This window comes from Truncatella angustata (assembly GCF_020726525.1).
Source record: "Truncatella angustata strain MPI-SDFR-AT-0073 chromosome Unknown BKA67scaffold_1, whole genome shotgun sequence".
NCBI lineage: Eukaryota > Fungi > Ascomycota > Sordariomycetes > Amphisphaeriales > Sporocadaceae > Truncatella > Truncatella angustata.
Window position 1 is genome coordinate 1,291,206 of NW_025763381.1, and position 21,498 is coordinate 1,312,703.

Genomic DNA, 21,498 nt, shown 5'->3' on the forward strand with positions numbered 1-21,498 from the left:
CATTCAAACGACAACAGATGCTGCATGGTGGCACCAAATTACGATATAGATTTCTTGGTTCTGTTCGGAATACGATTTTAGTACAACTTGGTCGGTTATACATATGATAGGATGGAGACAATCTTCCGTGGCTCAACGCACATGATCGAGGATTCGATCTCACCAATCCTTATTTGTGACTTTTGCCTTATCTTCACGGCGCTTCCAAAATATTTCTGCATTCAATGTCACGGTCTTGACGGCTCAGCAACTCCGGCACGGATACATCGCACAACATAGAAGCAGTGTAACAATCCCATCTTACGAAAGCCAATAAGGCTTCCCGCCGAGCTGAGCTAATGGCCGTTGGATTGCCATGAGCGACAAGGTCTCTGGGGGTAACTTATAGTTCGCGCACGGTCGACACCCAGGCCACACCCCCCCTGCTATTACATTGACGAATGGTAAGAAGCTTGAAGTAAAGTGGCTGGTCGAACATTATCGAAGACAACTTGAATGCATAATAGAGCATACGCTAGGCAGTTTTTGTGTACAGATGACTTTGAAAGCACAATGCAAACGTGTAAATCCTCTGTGCACTGCTTATCTCATTACTTCAACCGATCTTCGATGGTGTATGTGAAAACCAACGATCACTCTACCCAGGAATAGCCCTTCCGTTAGTGATACGGTGCACAATAAGCTTCTCGGTCCCTCTTTTCCCGCACACGTAATCCACTGGACCTTTGTTCTTCAAATCGTTGAACTCTATCATGTGGACTTACCTAAGTCAACGTCGATGTCCGAACTGAATGGCTTTAGATGCGCTTTCAGTGGTAGTCGCAGAGTCTGCAATTAATGTAAACCTCACGAGTCATCCACGATATGTTCTCATATGTTTTAACATAATGGCCTTTTACTTGGTTAATGGGGAGGGGTTAATATTCGCACGAGTATGAATGTGATATTGGACTCATCTTACCTACCATTGTAGAACATACCATTTCCTATCAAACAATGATACTCTTCTGAACAGATTTTTTGTATATCATAATGCATTGAATGGAACGAATACGCTGTGACGGACTCTAGCTACCACGCTACTATGGATCGACAATGTCCCAATCATTAGAGTGTACCGAAAAAGTATAGGCTACAGAGCCCCGCGGTGATCAGATGTTGGCGAGTATCTATCTACAAGCGCGACGTCTTCGCAGAGTCCACGAGATCCTTCATTTCTGATCTTGGCCAGTCAGGGTTTAGTGAAGGGTCTGGCCTTTCACGATCCCAGGCCCACTTTTCTACTAATTCAGAAGACAGCTCACCCTCCAGCATCTGTACCACATACTTGCCCAGTACAGGGAAGAACTTGTAGCCGTGAAAAGAGCCGCAAGTAGCGACGTATAAACCTTTTGCACCCGCGTGTGGTGATATGATGAAGTCGTTACTTGTTGTGAAGGCATCCCTTTCCGGGCGTTAGCGAGCAGTTGTATTGTTCTTGAGTGACACAGACTTACCAGCAAATGCGGTGCTTCTCCATCTTCCAGGTCGCACCGTTCTTCCCATAAAACACCTGATTGGCATGATCGATATCCTCCTTCAGTCTTCCAGAAACATTCCATTGAGCGTAATCAGACTCCGCAGGCGGAGCTGAGAGGAAACGACCGGGTAATATTTCTCTGGTGTTCTTGAAAATCGTTTGTCCCCACCATTTGAGCTCCTTATCTGGAGTTGGCGGAAGACTGCCGATGAATGGGCCTGCTCAATGGTTAGCTGGCAACGCGAGAGCGATAATTAGTGTCACTTACCCTGTTCAGCTGTATACCCCTGCACACCAACAGGCATGTCTGCAAACCTCTTATATGATTTCTCGTCCAGCTTGGTCATCCCTGTAGTGATGCCACCGGCTACAATTCTCGACCCTGCCCGAAGGTCCGCAACACCGCTGCTCGCAGCGGCATACTCCAGCAACTTAGGTGTGTATGCTCCCGTACATAGGATAGTATGAGTGGCTGTCAAGACCTCTCCCTTCGTTGTTTTGATTCCGTAACACTGGCCGTCTTTGTTGATCGAGAGTGCTGCAACCTCGCCGACGTGATATTTGACACCCAGATCTAGGCATTTGCGAGTGACTGCCCGCAAAGCATCACCGGCGGCAGCCCATCCACTGCTCTTGTTGACAAGCACCTCCTTGACGCCAGTATAATCGGCGTCCTCGAAAAGTCCGCCATACAGCTTGCGGGCCTCCTCAATGGGCACGGCGGCAAGATCAGCTTTCCGTCCGAGACGCTTGTAGTTATTGACTACATCCTGAGCGTAATCGCTCCGGCAGATCCAGTAAATTCCAGTCTCGTGGAAATATGGCTTCCAAAGTGGATCGGACTTGAAAATGTCTTGTGCCTCTAGTGCGAGTTGGCAGTATATAATGTCGTCGTAGTCGGCGCGCACCACCTTGTTCCAGTCCCAAGAGGCGGCCACGCGGCTGTCTGCATCATAGGCATCCCGATCGACTATAGTTACAGATGCTTTTGGGTACTTTTTGATAAGATGATAGGCAGTAGAAACACCAAACACGCCTGCTCCGACGATGAGGTAAGACAGCTTGCTGGAAGCCATGATGTGTCCAAGAATGCTGGGCAGGTTCTCCCAAGATCGCTCTGCTGTACCAAAACCGTTTGATATACAACCGAGGTGGTGGGTGTTGATTGGGCTTGCCTCTTGCTCTTTGAATATTAACAACAAAGGGTAGAGTTTATGTCGTCGGTGAGCTTTTTAGATAGATCATACCTCAAGTGGTTTATTCTCGGTTGTTCCGACATGGTACGAGTTCATCAAAGCAACACCTTCGGAGGGCGTCGGCGTTTTCTCCGCATAGCCGCTCATGTGATCACGTTGACTTTAAGGGTGCCTTTCAGCTTGGCAAGGCGAATCGTAAACATTGTACGGTCTGTTTCTAATTTGTTTATTCTAGTGCTCAACGTCCATCTACTGTGGACTACTAGATAACTTTGTTCCATGTGGTTGGTGCGATGTTCCGGAAATCGGGGTTGATGCGGGGAAATAAACAGCACCATGATCCACAGATCTTGCCAGCGAGTCCACTAACACCCCCAGTTCGCCCCCCAGACCCAAGCACTATCTATACCTTCTAGCACTAGCTCTAGCAGTTGCTCTGCACGATCCAGCGAGCTTCCTATACCTTTTGTGCTGTTGCCGATTAATATGACCAATTAGTTTGAAATTGTAGATTTTCAATTGGTAACTGCTTTTAGAGAATTCTCCATGGGTATAAGCGATAGGGCCAAACAGACTCGAATGCATTGCAACCCAAGACTCTCAACATATCCAAACACTCGTTGACACAGCGGGTCTGCCGTAGTGCGCTCGGGTCGTCCGTATACATCGCGGTGCACCGGACGAATACCATATACTATAATAAATCCTTACGCCTTTCAAGAAAATTATGCACTCGGCATTACGAATTTGAAATATACGAGGCGAAAAGTTCCCACAACTTGACATATATGCTGGCCTTTCGCAACTTGCTCTCCAAGTCGTAGCTCTCGTCGTTCACCGCTTTCTGGCAACACGGCGGTCTGCTTGTTATCAACGGGGAATATGGGCTTCAGCTTAAAGTTGCTTCTCGCAATATGTAAAGCAACCAATAGCGTGGGCTGGCAGGGTATGTTATCCCCTGACGATGCTTCCAAATCCAGGTAAAGTAGGAATAATTTTGCTACGAAACGGACGACACGCCGCGCATGCGGGAACGGCGCAAAGCTCCGAATGCGTTCTGTTTTGGTGGGGCTCACTTTGCAAAAGGCTACGCAAGTTCTCGAAATCGTCAAATCAATGCTGTATATAGTGGGATATTTTCACCTCTAGCAGTGCTTCAGTTGTACAATCGATAATGGCGTTTGAAACATGGGCGTCTCACTGGCTTTATACTTTTCAGGCACGGCGGTCTGATGGAACACCAACGTATCCCTCCAATGTGCTCGAATACGTTCAAGGATCTCATCCAACAAGTACACGGCATTAATAACTAAGAATTTAGGAACAGAAATCTTCCATATGGATGTCTGTTCTCTTGCATCGTTCATCCTCCTCCATTCACCGACCAAAATGCAGCCAATTACGAAACTCATTGTCAAAAATCTTGGTGTTCCCTTAGCCGGACATGTCAAAATAGCAGTCCCAATAGTCGCTGCTAGAACTTACTGGGCTGTAGATCAATGTCGAGCGGATACGCGTCTTGTTGACCGGTTGACAATTTTCGTATATTTGTAACACATAAGCAGGGGCACTCCACGACGGCAGCTCCCAGTCTCACAATGCTAAGCTTGCCTACGCGTCTTTGCTATGTTGATAGGTCTTCCTGACTGAAATAGGGCGACTGAAACGTGGCGAGGCAGTTTGGAATAAGAGAAAACCCTCGATTATGACAAAAATACCCACTCGCAGTACAGAACGTGGTATTTCACCCGAGACTGAGGTGGACGTACTTCTCTGCCGTCCGTCGTTAGACTGGATTCACAAGATCATCGGTATAGCGTTTGTAGACATGCCCCCACCCAGAGCTAATACCGCGACCATCGAGATACGACTTATTGCAATGAGGTTTTCGAGAACCATGGTGGATGGTGAGGGAAATGGTTGTGATTGCTTTCTACATTTGCTGTGCAGCATGGCTTCCAACAGATATCTTGCAAAGCTGAAGACAACTCACCAACCACCTTGTGCCTCTCTCCAGCATGCCACCAATAAAGACTGTTATTTGTTGATAGAGTGCAAACGAAAACGGGATTGAAATGGCGAATATAGCCTTATATAACTGCCAGTAGAATAGGCTCAAGCGTTAAGTAATATCATTGTTCGCTACCTTGGATCGAGTCACCTAGTAATGCCATTTGCTAGTGCCACAGGGATCCTGCGGAAGGACTAACCTTAGTTAGTTGCCACCACTATCCTACATAGATGTAGGGCCTGGACTCGCTACATATTTCTTACATCCATGCAAGCTTGGCATGCCTGATGGATATAATGTCTTGACAACCCGCATCTCTGCGTAGCGATGTAAATCGATCGTGACCACGACTCACCATACAATAAACTTGACCCTGGAAAGAGACAAAGATTGGGTATATCGTGCTTGCTCAAAACTAACGACCGATCTCGACAAGGTCAAGCATCGCGCTGTTCTTGGATTCAAGCTTCTTGTAATGATCGAATTCATTCTTCGTCCCGAAGCTACCTCAAGCCGAGCTCCAAAGATCCGCAGGACTAGCGGACTAAACGATATCAAATATTTGTGTACATGGATGCCAAAGACGGCTTTCTAGTATAGCCAACCAACGCCAAAACAACTGAATCTCCCGTAGTTGATTTGCTTCAACCATTGGTAAGTATGGGGTATGTGACAAGAACAAATGAAATAATGCCTCAAATAATCGAGGCAAAAGCGTCCACATGCCGACGACACCGGATTTTGTTCCTCCGCGCCAACTGTTCAAGTAGTACAGTGGCATTTCAGAATACGCCCATGATGTAAGGAATAAGTGCGCTATCATCGAGTCAGTATATTTGATCCAGTGATGATTGGGAACCTCCAAGTACTCACCCCACTGCAAGAGTGGCACTTAGGCCAACCAGTGCTCGGTTCCTCACGCGCTCTTTCCTCAGTTCGACCTCTGTCTTCACCTTCTTGGCCCGAGGTTCCAAGGCCCGACTCTCGCCTTCTTCGTCGCCTACAGCGATATCTTCGGCCTTGCGCTTGCTTTTGGTCTCTGTGGATGCTGCACCAACTTCAGCAGCGGCTGACTCGACCAACTCCTTGGCCTGTGCGATCATCTGGGCAGTTTCCTCGGCGGTAGGGGGTTGGCCGCCTACAGGCAATTCGAGTTCCACTTTGGTGTTCGTTGTCTCTACACCCTGGAATACCTTGACTTCTTGGTCCACCTTGACTTGAACCTTCTGTTCCTCTTCTGCAGGGGAAAAAACGACTGCGGGCTCTTTGGTGATTTCACTGATGTCAACCTCCACAGTAGGGATGGTAGACTCTGACTCGCTTCCTAGAACACCGTTGACGGGGGGTTCGCTCTCTTCCTTCACGGAAGGTGTCTCAGACACTGTCTGTTGTGTAGCTCGGACCTTTGTTGCTCGCTTTCTTGGGCTTGCAATTGGCCGCGCCTTGGCCGGACTAGCAGAACGGCGGCCACGAGTGCTTCGAGCAACGGAGGAGGGGGTAGGAGGCGCCAGGCTGAGCTGGCTCGATTTGAGGAGATCATACTTGGGAGGAGCCTGAATTCGCTTCGGTGGACTATCGGGCGCATTCGTGACTGAAATCTCGGCAGGGTCGAGTAACGCGCTAATCCAAGCGCCGACCCTGTATTCTTCGGCCAGCTTCAAAGCCTCATTCGGGGGGATCCAGACGTTTCCAGCCGTCTCCTCGTGACTAGTAGTCTCGAGAGACTTGATGTACTTTCTCTCGGTCTCCTCTTCGGCAGCCTCGGCGTATGGAAAGGTAGCCTTGAACATACCAGTCGCGGAAACGTAGCCATCCTGGCTACGGCGCATGAGGAAATACGAGTTGGGCGACGACTTGAAGATACCGGACTGGATGCCTTTGGGGAGGGGGGCGCGCAGATGAGCATAGTCGAAGACACCCAGTGATGAGGGATCGACCTCGCCAGCAGCACCGGCTGCGACCATCTTAGCGGTAAGCTGAGTCTGTCCAAGGCGTCTGCGCGCAACGAGCTCGTGGTCTGCAAGGTTTGTAAGTACAAGATCAGGTAGGACGGACAGCGGTGGTCAAGTACAAGCCGGGATGTCATCAACCATGAGCGGGTTGTGCTTTTCGGGGAGGTGTCGGTCGACCATTGTGACGAGTTTTCAAGATGGGAAACTGTGCGACGAGGGTTTGTATTTCGCGGCCGACAGCGCAAACGAGAACCTGGTTGCGCGAAGGGATGGCGGCGTTGCTATTAAAAGATGTAGAGAAGATTTGAGGCTGCAAAGGGCGAGTTAGTTGGGAAGGCGCATATAATGGGAAATTCAAGACGCGAGGCGTAACGTGGGTCAGTGTGAATGTTCGTGACAAAGTCGCGACGGGAGGGAAAGGGTAGGGAACGGGTAGGGATAAGGGCGAGCTTGAACGCGCTCGGGCCACACCAGCTTAAAGCCTTCAACACTTGTATGGATCCGTTTGACTTACATTGAAATTGAAAATGGTGTACTGTAGGTGCTCCGAGACGTATGAGCCCTTGAAATGTGTGATGGATGGATGAACGATGCGAAGAAAAACCGACGAGAGCCTCCAAAGGATAAATCAATTGGATAGCTGTTCGACAAGCTGGCGCAAAGGGTCGTCGCGGAGAGGCAGAGGAGAGAAAGGATGGTACGGCAGGAGCTGATGGGGTGTGATGAGGACATGGAGAAACTACACTTCGCACGGGCCCACGGGCAATCCGGGGTCCAATTAAACTACCTTACAGCCAATCATTTCCTATTCTCAGCATCCACTTCCCTGAGGCACGCTCAAATCGGCATGGTTGTTCCTAAATTGGATGGCATGTCTTCTCGAAAATGCTGAGGCATGTCGAGGACCCTGGCGCCGTCTGGGCGCATTAATTCTACTTCTCAGGAACGAGAGGACATCCGATCACGCTGAACTCATATTGTGAGAGCGTCGTTTGGTGGGCACACGAAAGTAGCAACACTGCGCGTTAACTTGACGTCTCTGGACCGCTCCAACCGCTGTGAGGAAATACTGAGGAAATACTGATGAATTTACAATTTCCTCGACATGGGCCCGCGAGGTTTAGTCATTTGATAGCACGCACATAGTATTATTTCATACTGGACTAGCGCGCCCTTCTAGGATACATACCCAAAAGGCAACGCGTTGGGGGTACGGACTTGAACGGAGTATGAATACCTTTATTTATCGTTACTATCGTCGGGAAATAGAAAAATGTACCTTTCAATCACGAGCATGTTTTTCTTACGCCGCCACTTGGTGATTCAAATGAGAAGGGGGAAATTTTTTTTTTTCAAAAATTCCTGTCACCTCTTTACTCCCATTTGAAGCCAAATGGGATATCGAATCGCCGAGGGTAGCAGTCATTTCCATTTTGTCTGGCATGATTGTGGAAAGAATCACCATTGCAACGCTGCGATTAGCCGGAAGTGCCGAGTCCAAGATACTGACCCGAAATCTTTACTGTCCTGACAGTATATGAAGCAGGTGGAGCCATTTCATCATTCATTATGAATCTCAGCTTGCTACAAGTAGATTATTATACACCTTGTGTGTTGGCAATTGAACGCCGTGATAGACATATTTAATGATGTATATTGCGTTCAGAGGAAAACGCTGCACGATACTAAGTCAAGCAAAGTCCAGTATATCTATAGCTTCAACGTATTCACCAATGCCGCCACTCATTTGCCCGTTTGCACGCCTTGGATATGTCACATTCTTTCAGGTCGCATGTATGCATGAATCAGAGCTTTGTCCGCCTTTGCAGCACGATCACTTCAGGGCGACTTCAAACTGCCCCTCAGCAAGCGCCCCACTTGGTCTGACCCAACGTCCAAAGGGTTCATCACCGCCAATCTGCCCCTCTTCGTGATGTCTTTCCATTCTTCTCAAGTTGGTCGTTAATTCTCAGCCGTTGTCTTTACGAACGATTTTCTCTTCAATTGATACTTGAATCACCAATACAATCCGTCGACATGGCTTCTCACGAGGAGGATCACTTGCCTGAGGAGACTCAGGGCTACAAGCTCTCGCAGCCCAAACAGAGTTTGGCTGAGTACCAGAACATGGGTAAGTAACTATTTTCTTTTTGGACTCTAATGCATGTCTTTGAATCGTTGCCGCATCTTGCGCGAACTTTAAACCTCTACCCTTTGCTTTGACTCCTACTCGTCATTGTCTTGTGGATGGGGAGGTGGATCATCTGCTGTGGTGTTCCTATGTTGGACGGGCCGTACCGTCGACGTCAAAATTGGTACATGGGCCACTATATGGTGGTCCATATACCGGCCGACAATGACATATCAGGCCTTCTGCACAGCTTTTGATGGAAGAGTCCTGTCAGTCAAAACATGTTACCTATATCACATGCCTGTAGGCTCAACCGTTCATCTGAGTTTGGCATATGAGGAGGTCAGCCATCAATATGCAGTCGAGACAAAGGAGGCTTGGCCTGGTGACGATGTTAAAGGCCTCAATGATGGCCGTGAAGCCAGAGAATATGATATCCACAATTTAGTGGTAGTTGTGCTATACTTGCACAAAGGTCTGAGCGATCAGGCAACCCATTTCTGTGCCTCAGGCCTCGATGCATGTTCCGATGGAGGTCTTTGAGTCCACTCTCATGGCGGCATGTGGCCACTGAGGATTTTCCTGAGGCTTCTATGTGTTGGTTCGCACAGCCCGTCAAATCAGCTCGACGAATAATCACAACGCACAACACACAACACAACCAATAAAGAAAATTCGATTGGCAGGCTCGCAAAGTCACAAAACAAAGATAAAGAAATCATCGCCAAACAATTGTAACAAACAACACAATCAATGTGGGAGATTCGATAAGCGGGCTTGCACAGCCGGAAAAGATCAGCTCTACGGTCTATCACAACACACAACTCAATCAACCAACATGGGAGGTTCGACGAGCGGGCTTGCACTGCTGCAGTTGGCTTGGAGGACTCAATGTGTCAAGTGAAACCAAGATGTGTTTGATTCAGCAACGCCACCCGCTACCACAATCGCGAGCAAACAATCGGACTGTTGAAACCTCGAGATGACTGGGAGGCTGTTTCAAAGGCTCTCGCTTTTGCTTGCCTCGGATCCCATCATGGGGGAGGAGGAACAAGGCACAGAAACAAATGACCTGGACCAAGACGTGGATTTGCATCTCTACAGCCAAGATGTAGGCTATTCGGTCAGCATCGAGGCCACTACTCCTCCATCCCGCCTCTCTCCTCTAGTGTGGAGCGAGGTGACTGTCCTTTCGAACTCTGCAGATGATCCCAGCCCTCACCCACGCACCCAGGGAATCATCGCATTGCACTTTTGCCATGTGGCACCGTTTCTCAAAACTAACCAGAAGTCTCGCACAGATTCCAACGATGAGTCGCTACAACGCTACAAGGAGTCGCTCGGACTGGGTGGCGGAAAAGACTTATCCGATCCTAACGACAAGCGTGTCTGCATTATTAAGAAGCTGTCCATGGAGTCGCCTGGACGGGAGCCCGTCACCATCGATCTCGCGGCACCTGGCAGTGAGACCACACTGAAGGACAAGCCCTTCAAGATCAAGGAGGGCTCAAAGTTCACCATGGTCGCCGAGTTCAAGGTTCAGCACGAGATCCTCAGTGGCCTTCAGTACGTGCAGATCGTCAAGCGAAAGGGCATCAAGGTCAGCAAGGATTCTGAGATGCTGGTAAGTTTTGACCTTTTACTCACATCTGGCTCACCGACCACTAACTCTCGGAACAGGGTAGCTACGCTCCCAACACAGATAAGCAAACCATCTACACCAAGCGCTGTGAGTACTGTCCTTTATGTCACATATGTTTCACAGACCCTAACAGTACGACAGTCCAAGAGGAAGAGGCTCCTTCTGGCATGCTTGCCCGTGGTCACTACAACGCAATCTCCACGTTTATTGATGATGACAAGAAGACACACTTGCAATTCGAGTGGTCCTTCGACATTGCTAAGGACTGGTAGACGACTTGCTTTTCGACTATATCTACGCGTAGCTATTGAAGACCTCAATGTGTAACCGTATTGCTCGGTTGTGCTACTTTGGAAAAAGCGAACATATGGAGCGATGATGACAACTGGACTATGGCGTGGAGGAAAAAGGACGCGTTTGCATTGGAGACTAGACTTTCGTGACTGGCTAGACAGCTCACATTCGAGATACGAGGAAAAGCGGAGTTGGCCTGGCCTGGTGATCGCAGGAACAATAAGTACACCACTTCCCCTTGCTTTTGGAGAACCTTCAGAGCTACCAGATCTCTTGCGGATCTGAACAGCATAGACCTACTACGCAGGACTGAAAATTAAATACCGGATCAAAATTTCTCTGGCTTGAAATTAGGCGCGCTGCAGCAAGATGAGAAGTATGTGACAAAGATACCCATATCACTATAAGTTCATAGTGTCATGTAGTATAGCTACAACATTCGTTCACCATTCGGAACAGTTGATTTTATCTTTGCAACAGTGGCAGCGCATTTAATTCCAGATCGCTTCCTCTGATACGCGGTGAGTTCGATTTTCTCTGAAGGCAGAGATGGATATATTATAGGGGTTTTGTTTTCTTTCCTTGTTTCCAAAATTTTGTTTCCCAACCCAGCCCAGAGTCGCTGAGACGAAAATTTTATTCATTCTTACTATCGAACTTCACCGAAGTCCATTGCCAACCCGGGCCGTTGAGATGTCGACGTAGAATCTGGTGCGCAAAAACAACTGGGTATTTCCATTCATTTCTAGGTACGATTTCGTGACGCGTCGAACCATTAGCTATGATACATAACAGGGCAAAAAAAAAAGAACGTGATTTTGCAGATGCCAGTACAGTGGCATAGATTTTGGGTTTCTGCTCAGTTCCGCTGAGCCCTCAATCCCACAACTTCTCTTCTGACCGTTGTCTACAAGAAATAGTCCGGAAGTGCGTTACCATCTAACTTGTCTCCTCCTGGCTGCAGGTCCTTGACCTGATCATTTTCGGGGGCTGCCGCAAAGACATTGAAGAACCGCTCTCCGGTGTCGCCAACCTCGAGCACACTAGCCATATTACCGCACCTGTAGCAGTAATTCGGGGCGCTCCAGACGGTGCTCAAGTGATCATCGTACAGCACCTGGAAGCCTTCTTGACACAGTTGATGCGCGCGCAGAATATGTGACATGCCGTTGACTGCGAGGAACTTCTTGACCACTTTGGCGCCGAATGTATAGCCTGCTCCTCTTGGCGAAAGTGAGAACTCGTCTCTCTCCGGGTCTGGATCTGACCACACCAGATCCGCCATGGGTCCTTCGTGTGGAATTTCTCGGAAACGGTCAATAATCTTGATTTGGTCGATGCTGTGTATACTGGGACTGAGTCCACCGTGGACGCAGAATATCTGGTCGTTGATGACCACGCTCAGTGTCAGAAAATCGAACATGTCGGTAAAGTAGTGCCAAACGTTCGCATTCCCATATTTCCTACTGCATTCGGTATAGAAGCCATAACTCTGCGTGACGCCTCTGCTTTCGTGGTTGCCCCTGATCAGATGTACCCTGTTGGGATATCGCAGCTTCAGGCACACGAGAAGGCTGATAGTCTCTACGCTGAACATTCCTCGATCCACATAGTCGCCCAGGAAGAGGTAGTTCGTGTCTGGGCACCAACCGCCAATCTTGAATATCTCAATGAGGTCGTAGAACTGTCCATGAATGTCACCCACAACGGTCACGGGCGCTTGGACGTGCACCACGTTGGATTCGCGCATGAGCAGTTCTTTCGTCTTGGCGCATATCGCCTCGATGACGGACTCGGCGAGGAGCTCCTTCTTGTAGAGTCGGGATATGCATTCGTCCAGGTCGACAGATGCTATCACACGCGATCGTCAGCCACGTGCACGAAATGAGAAGAGGAGGATTGCTCCATGAACGCACCCGGTAGCCCAGGCATCTTGATTGCGATTCAGCCTTGTCTGGCTCAGTATGTTCAAGGCACGGGGTTTCGTGTGTAGAACGAAGCCGGCTTCCTTCTGCTCCTGGCGAAAGCTATATTGTCGTCGGAGTGTGGTGCCGTGGTGGAATACGCAAACATGATCGTCGGGGGGTCTGTCGTCGTTCTACATGAGGTCCAAATGGGCAACGGTGAAGTCGACGCAAGTGGAAGAAGGAGAACGGACGGGGGGCGCGAGGCGAATTACCAATCCAGCTCTCTCTTGCAATCCAATCCAATCCAAGCGCTGATCACGATGATGGGTGTTGGGGCGCCGGATGATACGCTCACGCCCATGAGGTGTCGATTGGCGCTTTGGTGAGTCGATTGATGACTGGAGCTGGGGAGCCACCCAGCTACATACTGTAGTTGGCGATTGTGGTGAAAGAGAGGCGCTCGGATCATCCCCCACCCGGTACCCCGAAATCGAACTGTAAATCCAGCTTGATATCTCCGGTAGGCACGAACCTCTCTCGACGACAGATCTTCTCCTCACCCATTCTACTTAGTTAATTCACCATTCAAGCTCGTATCTCTGCGGTCCATCGCCGCGTCTTTGTCCCTATATTGTTGTGTTTTCTCCTTCTACTGGCATGGTCACGTTCAAGTGAACATTGACCTCGGTATAGATACCATCCCCCTTGCAGCTCTGTACAGCCGCCTGAAATTGGCCCAGATATCATAAACTGTCTGTTGTGCCGTCAATTCCACTACTCAACAGCCGTTCTTCTGCTGCTGATTATACAAATCGCATTGGGATTCTCGAAGGTTCAAGTCTTGGTCACAAGACGCGTCCATAACACATTCTGTTTCCTTTCACGGCCGTCTTCACAGTCCTCAGATACTACGCTGCTGGCCATTTCCTTCAAGTCTTCTTTGTATGTCTTGGTTTAAACACAGGGGTGCTCCCCGACGTGCGTTTTATACAGTACTATAAAGATGGAATATCTCTGTTTCTCAACATGTCTTGTCTTGTGCATCTCTCGCCGCTCACAGTTGCGTCAATGCTCTAGAGATCAATGTAGACTGTTTTACTTCTTTTCTTGATAAGACCTGACAAAGACCAAACCATGGTAGTGCATAATGACTTGCCCTCACGACTTGCATTAGGATGACGCGAATGTCTACGCAAGACGAGAACTGCTGGCCTGATCTGATATGGACTTTGCTCTCATCCGAATCTACCGGCGTTTAACCGGTCGGTTTTCAGCCGCCCACGTCCGCGCGAGATGGGTCCAGCGCTCCAGCGCCCCCCAACCTCGAATCTTACGTTCCCTCATGACCCAACGTATCCATCAGCCTCACGTGAAGTGCGACTGCAACGGGACCATCGAACATGGCAATACGGCTGCTGAAGGTCTGGTAGCCCGCGATTATTGATGTTTGTCTAAACGCGCTGCTATCAAGTCGCTGATAGTGCGGTGAAGGGGGGTTGTGGTCACGTTGCTGTCGTGATTGAGAGATTGGTCTTGTGGGCCTTCTCATCTGGCGATCCTTCCTTCTAGTATATCTTGAACATGTAAGTCACAGCTCTATCTCCTTCCTCTTCGCTCACTTTCCTTGTTGCTACGCTACGTTCCTGGCTCTCCCCAACGCCAGATTTGTGGCCAAGTCGCACACAATGACGGCCATAACAACAATGTGCCATGTCATATGGCTTGTGCAAAGTCACATATTGCACTTTCCATTTCATTATACAAACGCGTTCCTTCAATACATTTGTTGCATGCTGTTGCCATCTCCGGGAGAAATGCACATGGTCCTGACACGCTCTTCCCCAAAAACACAACGCTACAGGAGCAACTGCTGCTGATAGTTGTTCAATTTTGCGAGATGTCTGGACGTTCGGTTCGTATAGGATATCAGACAGCCATCATTAAGTCTCCCGCCTCACTTCTGTGGTTCAATATTGTGCTATGGACTGCCCTTATTCAAAACTACAGCGCATTGAACATGCCACCGTTGCGAGAGCCGTCTTCATTATTCTTTATCTCCCTTGATTTGCGTAAATTTCACAAGTCGCCGCTTTTCGTATATATCCTACGCAATTTGCTAATAAGGTCTTATAGTTAATGCCTGTCATATGCATCGCAAAATCTTCATGCAATATATCATTGGGGTGTCTCTAGCATTGTCATTGCCTTTCTTACGGTAATGACTGGGAAGACTAGGTGGACACCACTTCTATACTACTGTACCTGCCGGTGCCTCGTTGACCCGAAACCTTTTCATAATGGCTGATGTAGCCCCTGGCCACCATTCGGCTTATAGTGAGCCACCACCATGCTACAACTGTGGTATGCGTGGTCACATATTCACGGCCTGTCCTGAGCCTACTCGAGCAGTTCCTGCGTAAGTAATTGTGTCCAACGGTCGATTTACATGTTCTCCCCATTTGGCAATACTGCCCAGAAGCACACATCCACAGATGGAGCTCTTTCTCTTTTTCAAACCCCCCCCCCTGGGGAATTAAAAATAAAAACCCCTTTTTCAACGCTTACGTTTATTTCAGTGGTCTCGAAGCTTCAAGAGCGCGTCAAGCAAGTGGCAGTCGCGATGCTGAACATCCGAATAAGCGACACAAAGGCCCCATCGTGACGCGATATTCTCAGCCTCCTTCTAATTTTACACCAAATCATTACCCAGCTGCACCCCCAGGGCAATCTTACCCACCTGTACCACCTGGGCAGCATTATCCTTTTCCTGCACAACAGCCATACCCCCCCGGTCCGGCGCCTCCTCCCTACCACGGTCAATATGCGTCATGGCATCCTCCATCGCAACCGCATTATGGCCATTATGGTCCACCGCAACCTCATAGCGTTCCCTCATTCACACAACCGCCGTATCAGCCATATGGACCGCCCGGCAACCCTCTACCGCCATTCATTACTGGTCCTCCACTATACCCCGATCAAGGGTATCCACATCAATATGGTCAACCTCCGGTCCACCCTCCGCCATTACCGTATGGATACGGACCGAGTCCCGGCGCACCTGGACCCCTGGCTGCACCACCTCCTGGGTTTCAGCCGCCAGATTTTAGACAGCATTCAACCATCCCTCCTCCGAATTACTCCGGGTATGCTCCACCTCCCGCCACTTTTAATCATGATACACACAGGTCCGAATACCCACCCTTTGAGAACCACCGGAGAGACCGCTCGCACGATCGCTACGCGAGAGATCAATGGAATGACCGTAGGGAAGATCGGCGCAATGAATACGGAAGTGACCAGCGTAGACCCCCTAGAGACCACTCGCGAGATGAACGATGGCATGATGATCGAGGTCGGCAAGGTGGTCGGGGAAGATTCGATCGTCGGAAACATGACAGACCCTATGGTGAAAGGACAACTCGTGATCGCGAGCCTTTTCGTTCCCACAGTCGGCCTGGCAGTGAGATGAGCAACAGAAGCGGAAGTCAGAAGCCCGCTCTGACGCTGAATAGCTCGGCACATACCACGCCTAAGCAAGCTACGCCAGCATCAGCTGTTGCATTGCCTCGGAAACCAGAAGAACCATCTCGACCCTCTGAAGTGGAAGATGTCGTGGTTCCGGTAGAAATTGAGCTGTCTCACGAGGTAGCAGGGCCTGAAGAAAAGCCTGATGTAACGGACAACGTCGCAACAACATCGGAAACGAGAAATGAGACATCCTCAGAGGATGATGACGATATTCGATCCGACAAGGGATTCCTACGGGAGTTGGAGGTGGCATTTGCCGAACGTTCTGTTCAACATCAGGCTGATCCAATCGCGGAACCTTTGCCTGGCGAGTATTCTGAGCAAATCATGTTACCCCCTGCATTCGACGTCAAGGGCGTCAAATCAAAATATATCACCTCGGCGAATCTCGATGATTTTGCATTGAGCGTGAGGGATACGAATCAATGGAACAAGTATCGCAACCATCCCGCATTCCTACCCCCTGGAGATGTCAATATTCATAACTTAGGTGTGTACCTAAGATCGATCCAAAAGGGTCAAGGGATCCGACATGATAAGCGTGGTCGTCATACGCATGCGCAGAATCACGGCAGAGACCAGGGTCGCAGCCAGAGATTCAACAACCGTGGAGATAAAGACCAGCGATATTCAGGCCCCTTCCAGAGGAAAAGAAAGTGGGAAGAACGTGTTGACACAATAAGCGGACATGAAGCCGCGAACTCGAGAAACCTTGGATATCACTTACAGTATCCGGAGCTTTTTGAGCAACCGCCGAGGCAGGCGTCACCCGAGCCTGGTGAAATAAGTGATACACCAGTGTCGGTGGTAGATGCCCGCGCTTGGCCCATATTGCCCTTGCCTCCGAAAGATGACTCATCACAATGGTCCCGTAGTGACCCAGTTTACGTTGACGATCACGGAAGGCACCAGCCGATATTGGATCAGTCGCGCAACTACGACGATGGCCATTCCAAGTTTGATAGACCGGGCGCTCCACTACATTCCGGAGGTCATTCTCGCAGCCCTCACTATACTGGCTGGGGCCATCCCTCGCTGAGTCCGAGACCTCATGAACATTTCGAACCCTCTGACAGTTACCAGCGCAGGTCAGCTTCGCCAAAGCCCCTACTCGATGACTTGCAATCCCATATCGACCGGTTATGCTCAGGTGCTACCTCTGATAACGACCGTGTAATATCTAGCAAAGAACAGGTCAATCATACCGAAGATCGGGGTGCTTCGCAGAATGTTTTTGTTGAGATGCCTCCCCGGCGGGGTTCCCAAGCTTCTAATTCTGGTGGCCGCCCTGTAAGCCGTGATGGGCTTGCAAGTCGACGATCATCTCTTGGGAACATTTCTCAAGCTAGTGACCTTGGTTCACCTTTGACAAGGATCGAGGCGGAGCTTTTGGGCCTTATAGGTGCTGATGGTGATGATTCTGATACGGACTCTCTCAAGCGTCAACAAGAAGATACTACTCACAAACGCAAACAGCGTAAGAAGGTGCACTCAGTTTACGAGTATGTCAATCACCGGCCCAGTCTATCACCCTGTTCGATACTAATATGCTTCTAGTCGTCGGTGGTAAAGTTATTTGCCTGGAATATATGGATCCGCACATCTGAAACACTATTTCATTTAGACATGATCTGGCGATTTAGTCAAACTATTCGCTGCACAGCCGAGAAAGTCCTCGCACACAGCATCATAGATAGATGCCTGCTCCAGACTGGATCTCAGTTCACCCAACTGAATTCTCGAATCGTAGCATTGGTATTCACATGGGAACGAAAAGGTAGTTTGGCGTTTTTCGTGGTTATTGTTGGAATCCTGAAGTTATTGGCAAGTCTCGCGAGGTGCGAAACACACTTCTCATGGACAGAGGTATTTTCGAGTTTCTATTTGTATACTGCAACGCCTCAACGACGCGGGTAACCATGGGTCGGCGTTACTGTGTTTGGTATGCTTGGTCACTAGTGCTTGGACCAAGCACCTCCCACATCCTGCATTATAGGCACGGATCGTCGAGCTGATGTACCGTGCGGCATGCGTACCCTACGAATAATGTTTACACGGAACACTTTTTGAAATTCAGACAACCCAATTCATTCTGAGACTACCGCTCTCAGCTTTGTTCTGATTCTTCCTCTGCGACTTTCCTCTTGGCAGATAAGCCGGTCATTGTACTCAATGTGATAGATCTAGTGATATCGCTCCTTGTTCTATTCAAAGACATAAAAAGCTATTGTTCATATGGCTGTAGACGAGACACCTGCTAACAAAGGGCTCTTTTCTTTCCAATGTTCTCACCGACACAATTCTATTATGATCCCTGCTTCTCGATATGCTATATCTAATACCATATCCCGAAGGAAAAGACATCTTAGCAAACTCTTGTTACACTGGAGAAAACATAAGAACATAAACACTTACACAGTATCACAACCTCTACTAAGCAGACTGAGAAGGAAAACCCGCAGAAGCTTCCACAAAGAACTCATGTGCACCGGAACCTCAATCATCTGGCAATGCAGCAACCAGGACTGCCGGGGCACAGTCCTCGTCGAGCGCAACTGGATGAACTCTCAGTTTTGCTCCTGGGCCCGGTCTCGCCGTATGCCCTGCCCCTCCTACAAGACCACATGGTCCTCCACCGTGTGGAGGGACGCGGGCAAGGGCGTCAGCCACCGCGAATCGCTGACGGACCCCAAGCGGGGCACCGCCTTCCTACGCTTCAACGATTTCTACTGCCTCTACTGCGAGATGGGCGGCTTCGAGTTCCAGAGGCTGGTATTACACGGGGAGAGCGAGGCGCTGGACCAGGGCGCATGGGGCGCAGTGGACGATGGCGCGAGGGCGCAGTGGCTGTGGCGGAAGGCTGAGATGCAACAGCAAGAGCATGGTCTGAATACGAGCAGGCAGAGGTCCTGGTACTCGATGATCCCGTGTGATGGTGGTGATGACACTACTTCTGTGCCCGTCGAGCTGGACATCGCGATCCCGGAGTCAGAGCTGATGGGTAGTCTCTCGTTGTGTTCACAGGACAGCGGCGAGAAGCTTGCGGCGGCTGAATCACCTGATGAGGATTATGACGACGAAGAGGAGGAGATTGTTTACAAAGGAAGGAAATGCTACGCTATGAGTCAAGTGTGTTTTCCTTAAAAGGAATCTACGCCCTTAGGTAAGCTCTTCCCATAATTTCTTTGTTCGTTTCTCGGCAATCGCCTTTTAACCCCCTAACATCTAATCGTACTGGTTAAGGTAGACGTATTTATATGTATTCGCACAAAAGCTCCTATCTTACGTTTCTAGAAATATCTCCCAGCATCGTCGGCTTGGATAAAAAAAAACCCCATGTGTGCTTTTTGTGCCATCTCCTATTTCTTTTTGGTCTTAGACTTAGGCACATCAATGTCCTGTAATTCCACCACTGACATCAATATATTGCCCGGTGATCCATCGCGACTTCTCCTGGACCAGCAGCAACACTGCATCCGCGACATCCCTAATCTCGCCCAACCGATCTGCAGCCTTGGTCGCATCGATCATTTGTTGAATTGCCTTAAACCCATCCGGGTTGTCCCGCGCGAACTTGTTCATCTCATCCGTCACGATGGGTCCCGGAGCGACTGTGTTGACAGTTATCCCATGTGCGCGCCCAAACTCCCCAGCCCAGGTATGCGTCAACGAGTCCAGAGCCGCCTTGGACGCATTGTAGAATGGCAGGCTGGTGATGCCAGTCTTGGATGAAACGCTGCTGATGTTGATGATGCGACCACCCTTAGGCATGTGAGGAACCACGGCGCGTACGACATAGATCGCTGCGAAGACGTTCTTGGAGAATTGCGTATGAATGTTCTCTAGTGGCGTTTCGAGCGTTGAACCAGGCAGGTTGCAACCGGCATTATTCACTAAAGGCACTTTGTTAGCAAAACCTTTGATTCTTTGGACATGTGCTTGCCGGACATGGACAGACCTAGAATGTCAATATGGTCGGTCCCAAATACTGCCAACGTCTTCTCAACAAGGCCCTTGGCACCCTCTTCGGACTCAATGTCCTGCTGGATGGGAACCGCCTTGGCGTCCCACTCGGTCTTGAGTCGTGCCGCTAGGGCTTCGGCTTTTGGTGCCGTTGAATCGCTCACGTAATTGAGCACCACGGAAGCGCCATTGCGGGCGAGGGCTGTCGCAATGCCAGCACCGAGTCCTGGCTCGCGGCCCGAGCCGGTCACGATTGCTACCTTGCCAGCGAGCGATAGTGTTTCTGCGGTCATGATTAAGTGAAACCCGATGGTCAGCTCGTTTCATTGCTATGTAGCGGTCCGGCCGATACTATTTATAATGTTGGCAACAAATTCAAGTATCCCTACCATAGCCGTTGAAATTTTTTTTTTTTTTTTTTTTTTTTGCATGCGCGATACGCTGATCTTACCCACGACTTGACATGTAGGAACCATGAAATCTGGGGACATCTGCTTCCATATCCTGTGTCACGGTGGACTGGAGGCGACAGCGCCGCTTGGCCGCAACCACGGCGGAGCCAAAAGTGGTTATTGCGACACTTATTGCATATTTATGAGGCAGTTGATTGGCTGCCCTACGCTCTGCTTACTGAAGACAGTTGTGACAACTCATCTTCTGGGGCACATACATAAATTGGCATGGCGTCCTTGCCGATAATTGATTTGATCATCTCGTCCTAAATGGACGAATGAGCTGCATGGTAAGCCTGCGCGCATGGTAAGTAGCGCTGCGGCTTTTGGCGAGTAGTACATAGAAGAGCGAAAGTGCAAAGTCCCTCACCACTGTCGCCACTCTTATATAACAATAGAGACTCTGGTGTTTCAGCCCGATCACCTGGTTTTTGATCGGATATGATAGCTGTTTGTCTGGTGCTTTGCTGGTAAGGACTTGAAATATGCCAACATATAGCTCACACTGATCAATTGGCAGGACATTGTTTAGTGTTCTCAAGATTAGTATCTGAAGTCAAATAGACTGCCTGCTTTTTGAGGGCCAACGAAGTGTCAAAGTATCTGGTAAGCACTCTAGCACAGAATATATGCGTGGGCAAGTAACTTTTGCAGCACTGGCCGAGTATTCATGAACACAGAAATTTAGAAATTTAGAAATGATAAATAGAAATCAAACGGTAAACGGTGAAACTGTAGTTATTGCTGAGCTGTTTTGTATAACCGTATCGGTCACTCGCAGGAGTACTGGCTTTATTCCTATTCGCAGCCTACCAGCTATCGTTGCGGTATCTTGCAGGTTATGATATACTGTCATGATGACAACATTGCAGGGACGGGAATCGGAGGCCCACATTTCCC

At 49.3% G+C, this 21,498-nt stretch overlaps 7 protein-coding genes across 7 annotated transcripts; 3 read left to right on the forward strand and 4 right to left on the reverse strand.

Moving 5' to 3' along the window:
- Positions 1-1,173: 1,173 nt before the first annotated feature.
- BKA67DRAFT_589398 (FAD dependent oxidoreductase) lies at positions 1,174-2,595 on the reverse strand (the record flags this gene model as incomplete). Its single annotated transcript, XM_046104453.1, has 3 exons — positions 1,174-1,444; positions 1,497-1,737; positions 1,788-2,595. 3 exons carry the CDS (start codon positions 2,593-2,595, stop codon positions 1,174-1,176), a joined length of 1,320 nt encoding a protein of 439 aa, XP_045963411.1.
- Positions 2,596-5,508: 2,913 nt separating this feature from the next.
- On the reverse strand, positions 5,509-6,858 carry BKA67DRAFT_652522 (transcription regulator HTH, apses-type DNA-binding domain-containing protein; the record flags this gene model as incomplete). The annotated part of the gene is made up of 3 exons (XM_046106181.1): positions 5,509-5,542; positions 5,600-6,743; positions 6,798-6,858. 3 exons carry the CDS (start codon positions 6,856-6,858, stop codon positions 5,509-5,511), a joined length of 1,239 nt encoding a protein of 412 aa, XP_045963412.1.
- A 1,571-nt stretch (positions 6,859-8,429) lies between these two features.
- BKA67DRAFT_9612 (immunoglobulin E-set) lies at positions 8,430-10,745 on the forward strand. Its single transcript, XM_046109568.1, has 4 exons — positions 8,430-8,809; positions 10,111-10,433; positions 10,490-10,538; positions 10,593-10,745. Exons 1-4 carry the CDS (start codon positions 8,716-8,718, stop codon positions 10,721-10,723), a joined length of 597 nt encoding a protein of 198 aa, XP_045963413.1. The 5' UTR covers positions 8,430-8,715; the 3' UTR covers positions 10,724-10,745.
- A 438-nt stretch (positions 10,746-11,183) lies between these two features.
- On the reverse strand, positions 11,184-13,049 carry BKA67DRAFT_544026 (Metallo-dependent phosphatase-like protein). Its single transcript, XM_046101235.1, has 2 exons — positions 12,662-13,049; positions 11,184-12,596 (listed from the first exon to the last, which is right to left on the reverse strand). Exons 1-2 carry the CDS (start codon positions 12,675-12,677, stop codon positions 11,653-11,655), a joined length of 960 nt encoding a protein of 319 aa, XP_045963414.1. The 5' UTR covers positions 12,678-13,049; the 3' UTR covers positions 11,184-11,652.
- A 1,900-nt stretch (positions 13,050-14,949) lies between these two features.
- On the forward strand, positions 14,950-17,753 carry BKA67DRAFT_652526 (uncharacterized protein; the record flags this gene model as incomplete). The annotated part of the gene is made up of 3 exons (XM_046106182.1): positions 14,950-15,068; positions 15,229-17,685; positions 17,741-17,753. 3 exons carry the CDS (start codon positions 14,950-14,952, stop codon positions 17,751-17,753), a joined length of 2,589 nt encoding a protein of 862 aa, XP_045963415.1.
- Positions 17,754-18,308: 555 nt separating this feature from the next.
- On the forward strand, positions 18,309-19,423 carry BKA67DRAFT_9773 (uncharacterized protein). The gene has a single exon (XM_046109582.1). It carries the CDS (start codon positions 18,419-18,421, stop codon positions 19,325-19,327), a length of 909 nt encoding a protein of 302 aa, XP_045963416.1. The 5' UTR covers positions 18,309-18,418; the 3' UTR covers positions 19,328-19,423.
- A 150-nt stretch (positions 19,424-19,573) lies between these two features.
- Positions 19,574-20,439, reverse strand: BKA67DRAFT_589401 (uncharacterized protein; the record flags this gene model as incomplete). Its single annotated transcript, XM_046104454.1, has 2 exons — positions 19,574-20,076; positions 20,142-20,439. 2 exons carry the CDS (start codon positions 20,437-20,439, stop codon positions 19,574-19,576), a joined length of 801 nt encoding a protein of 266 aa, XP_045963417.1.
- Between the last annotated feature and the right edge of the window lie 1,059 nt (positions 20,440-21,498).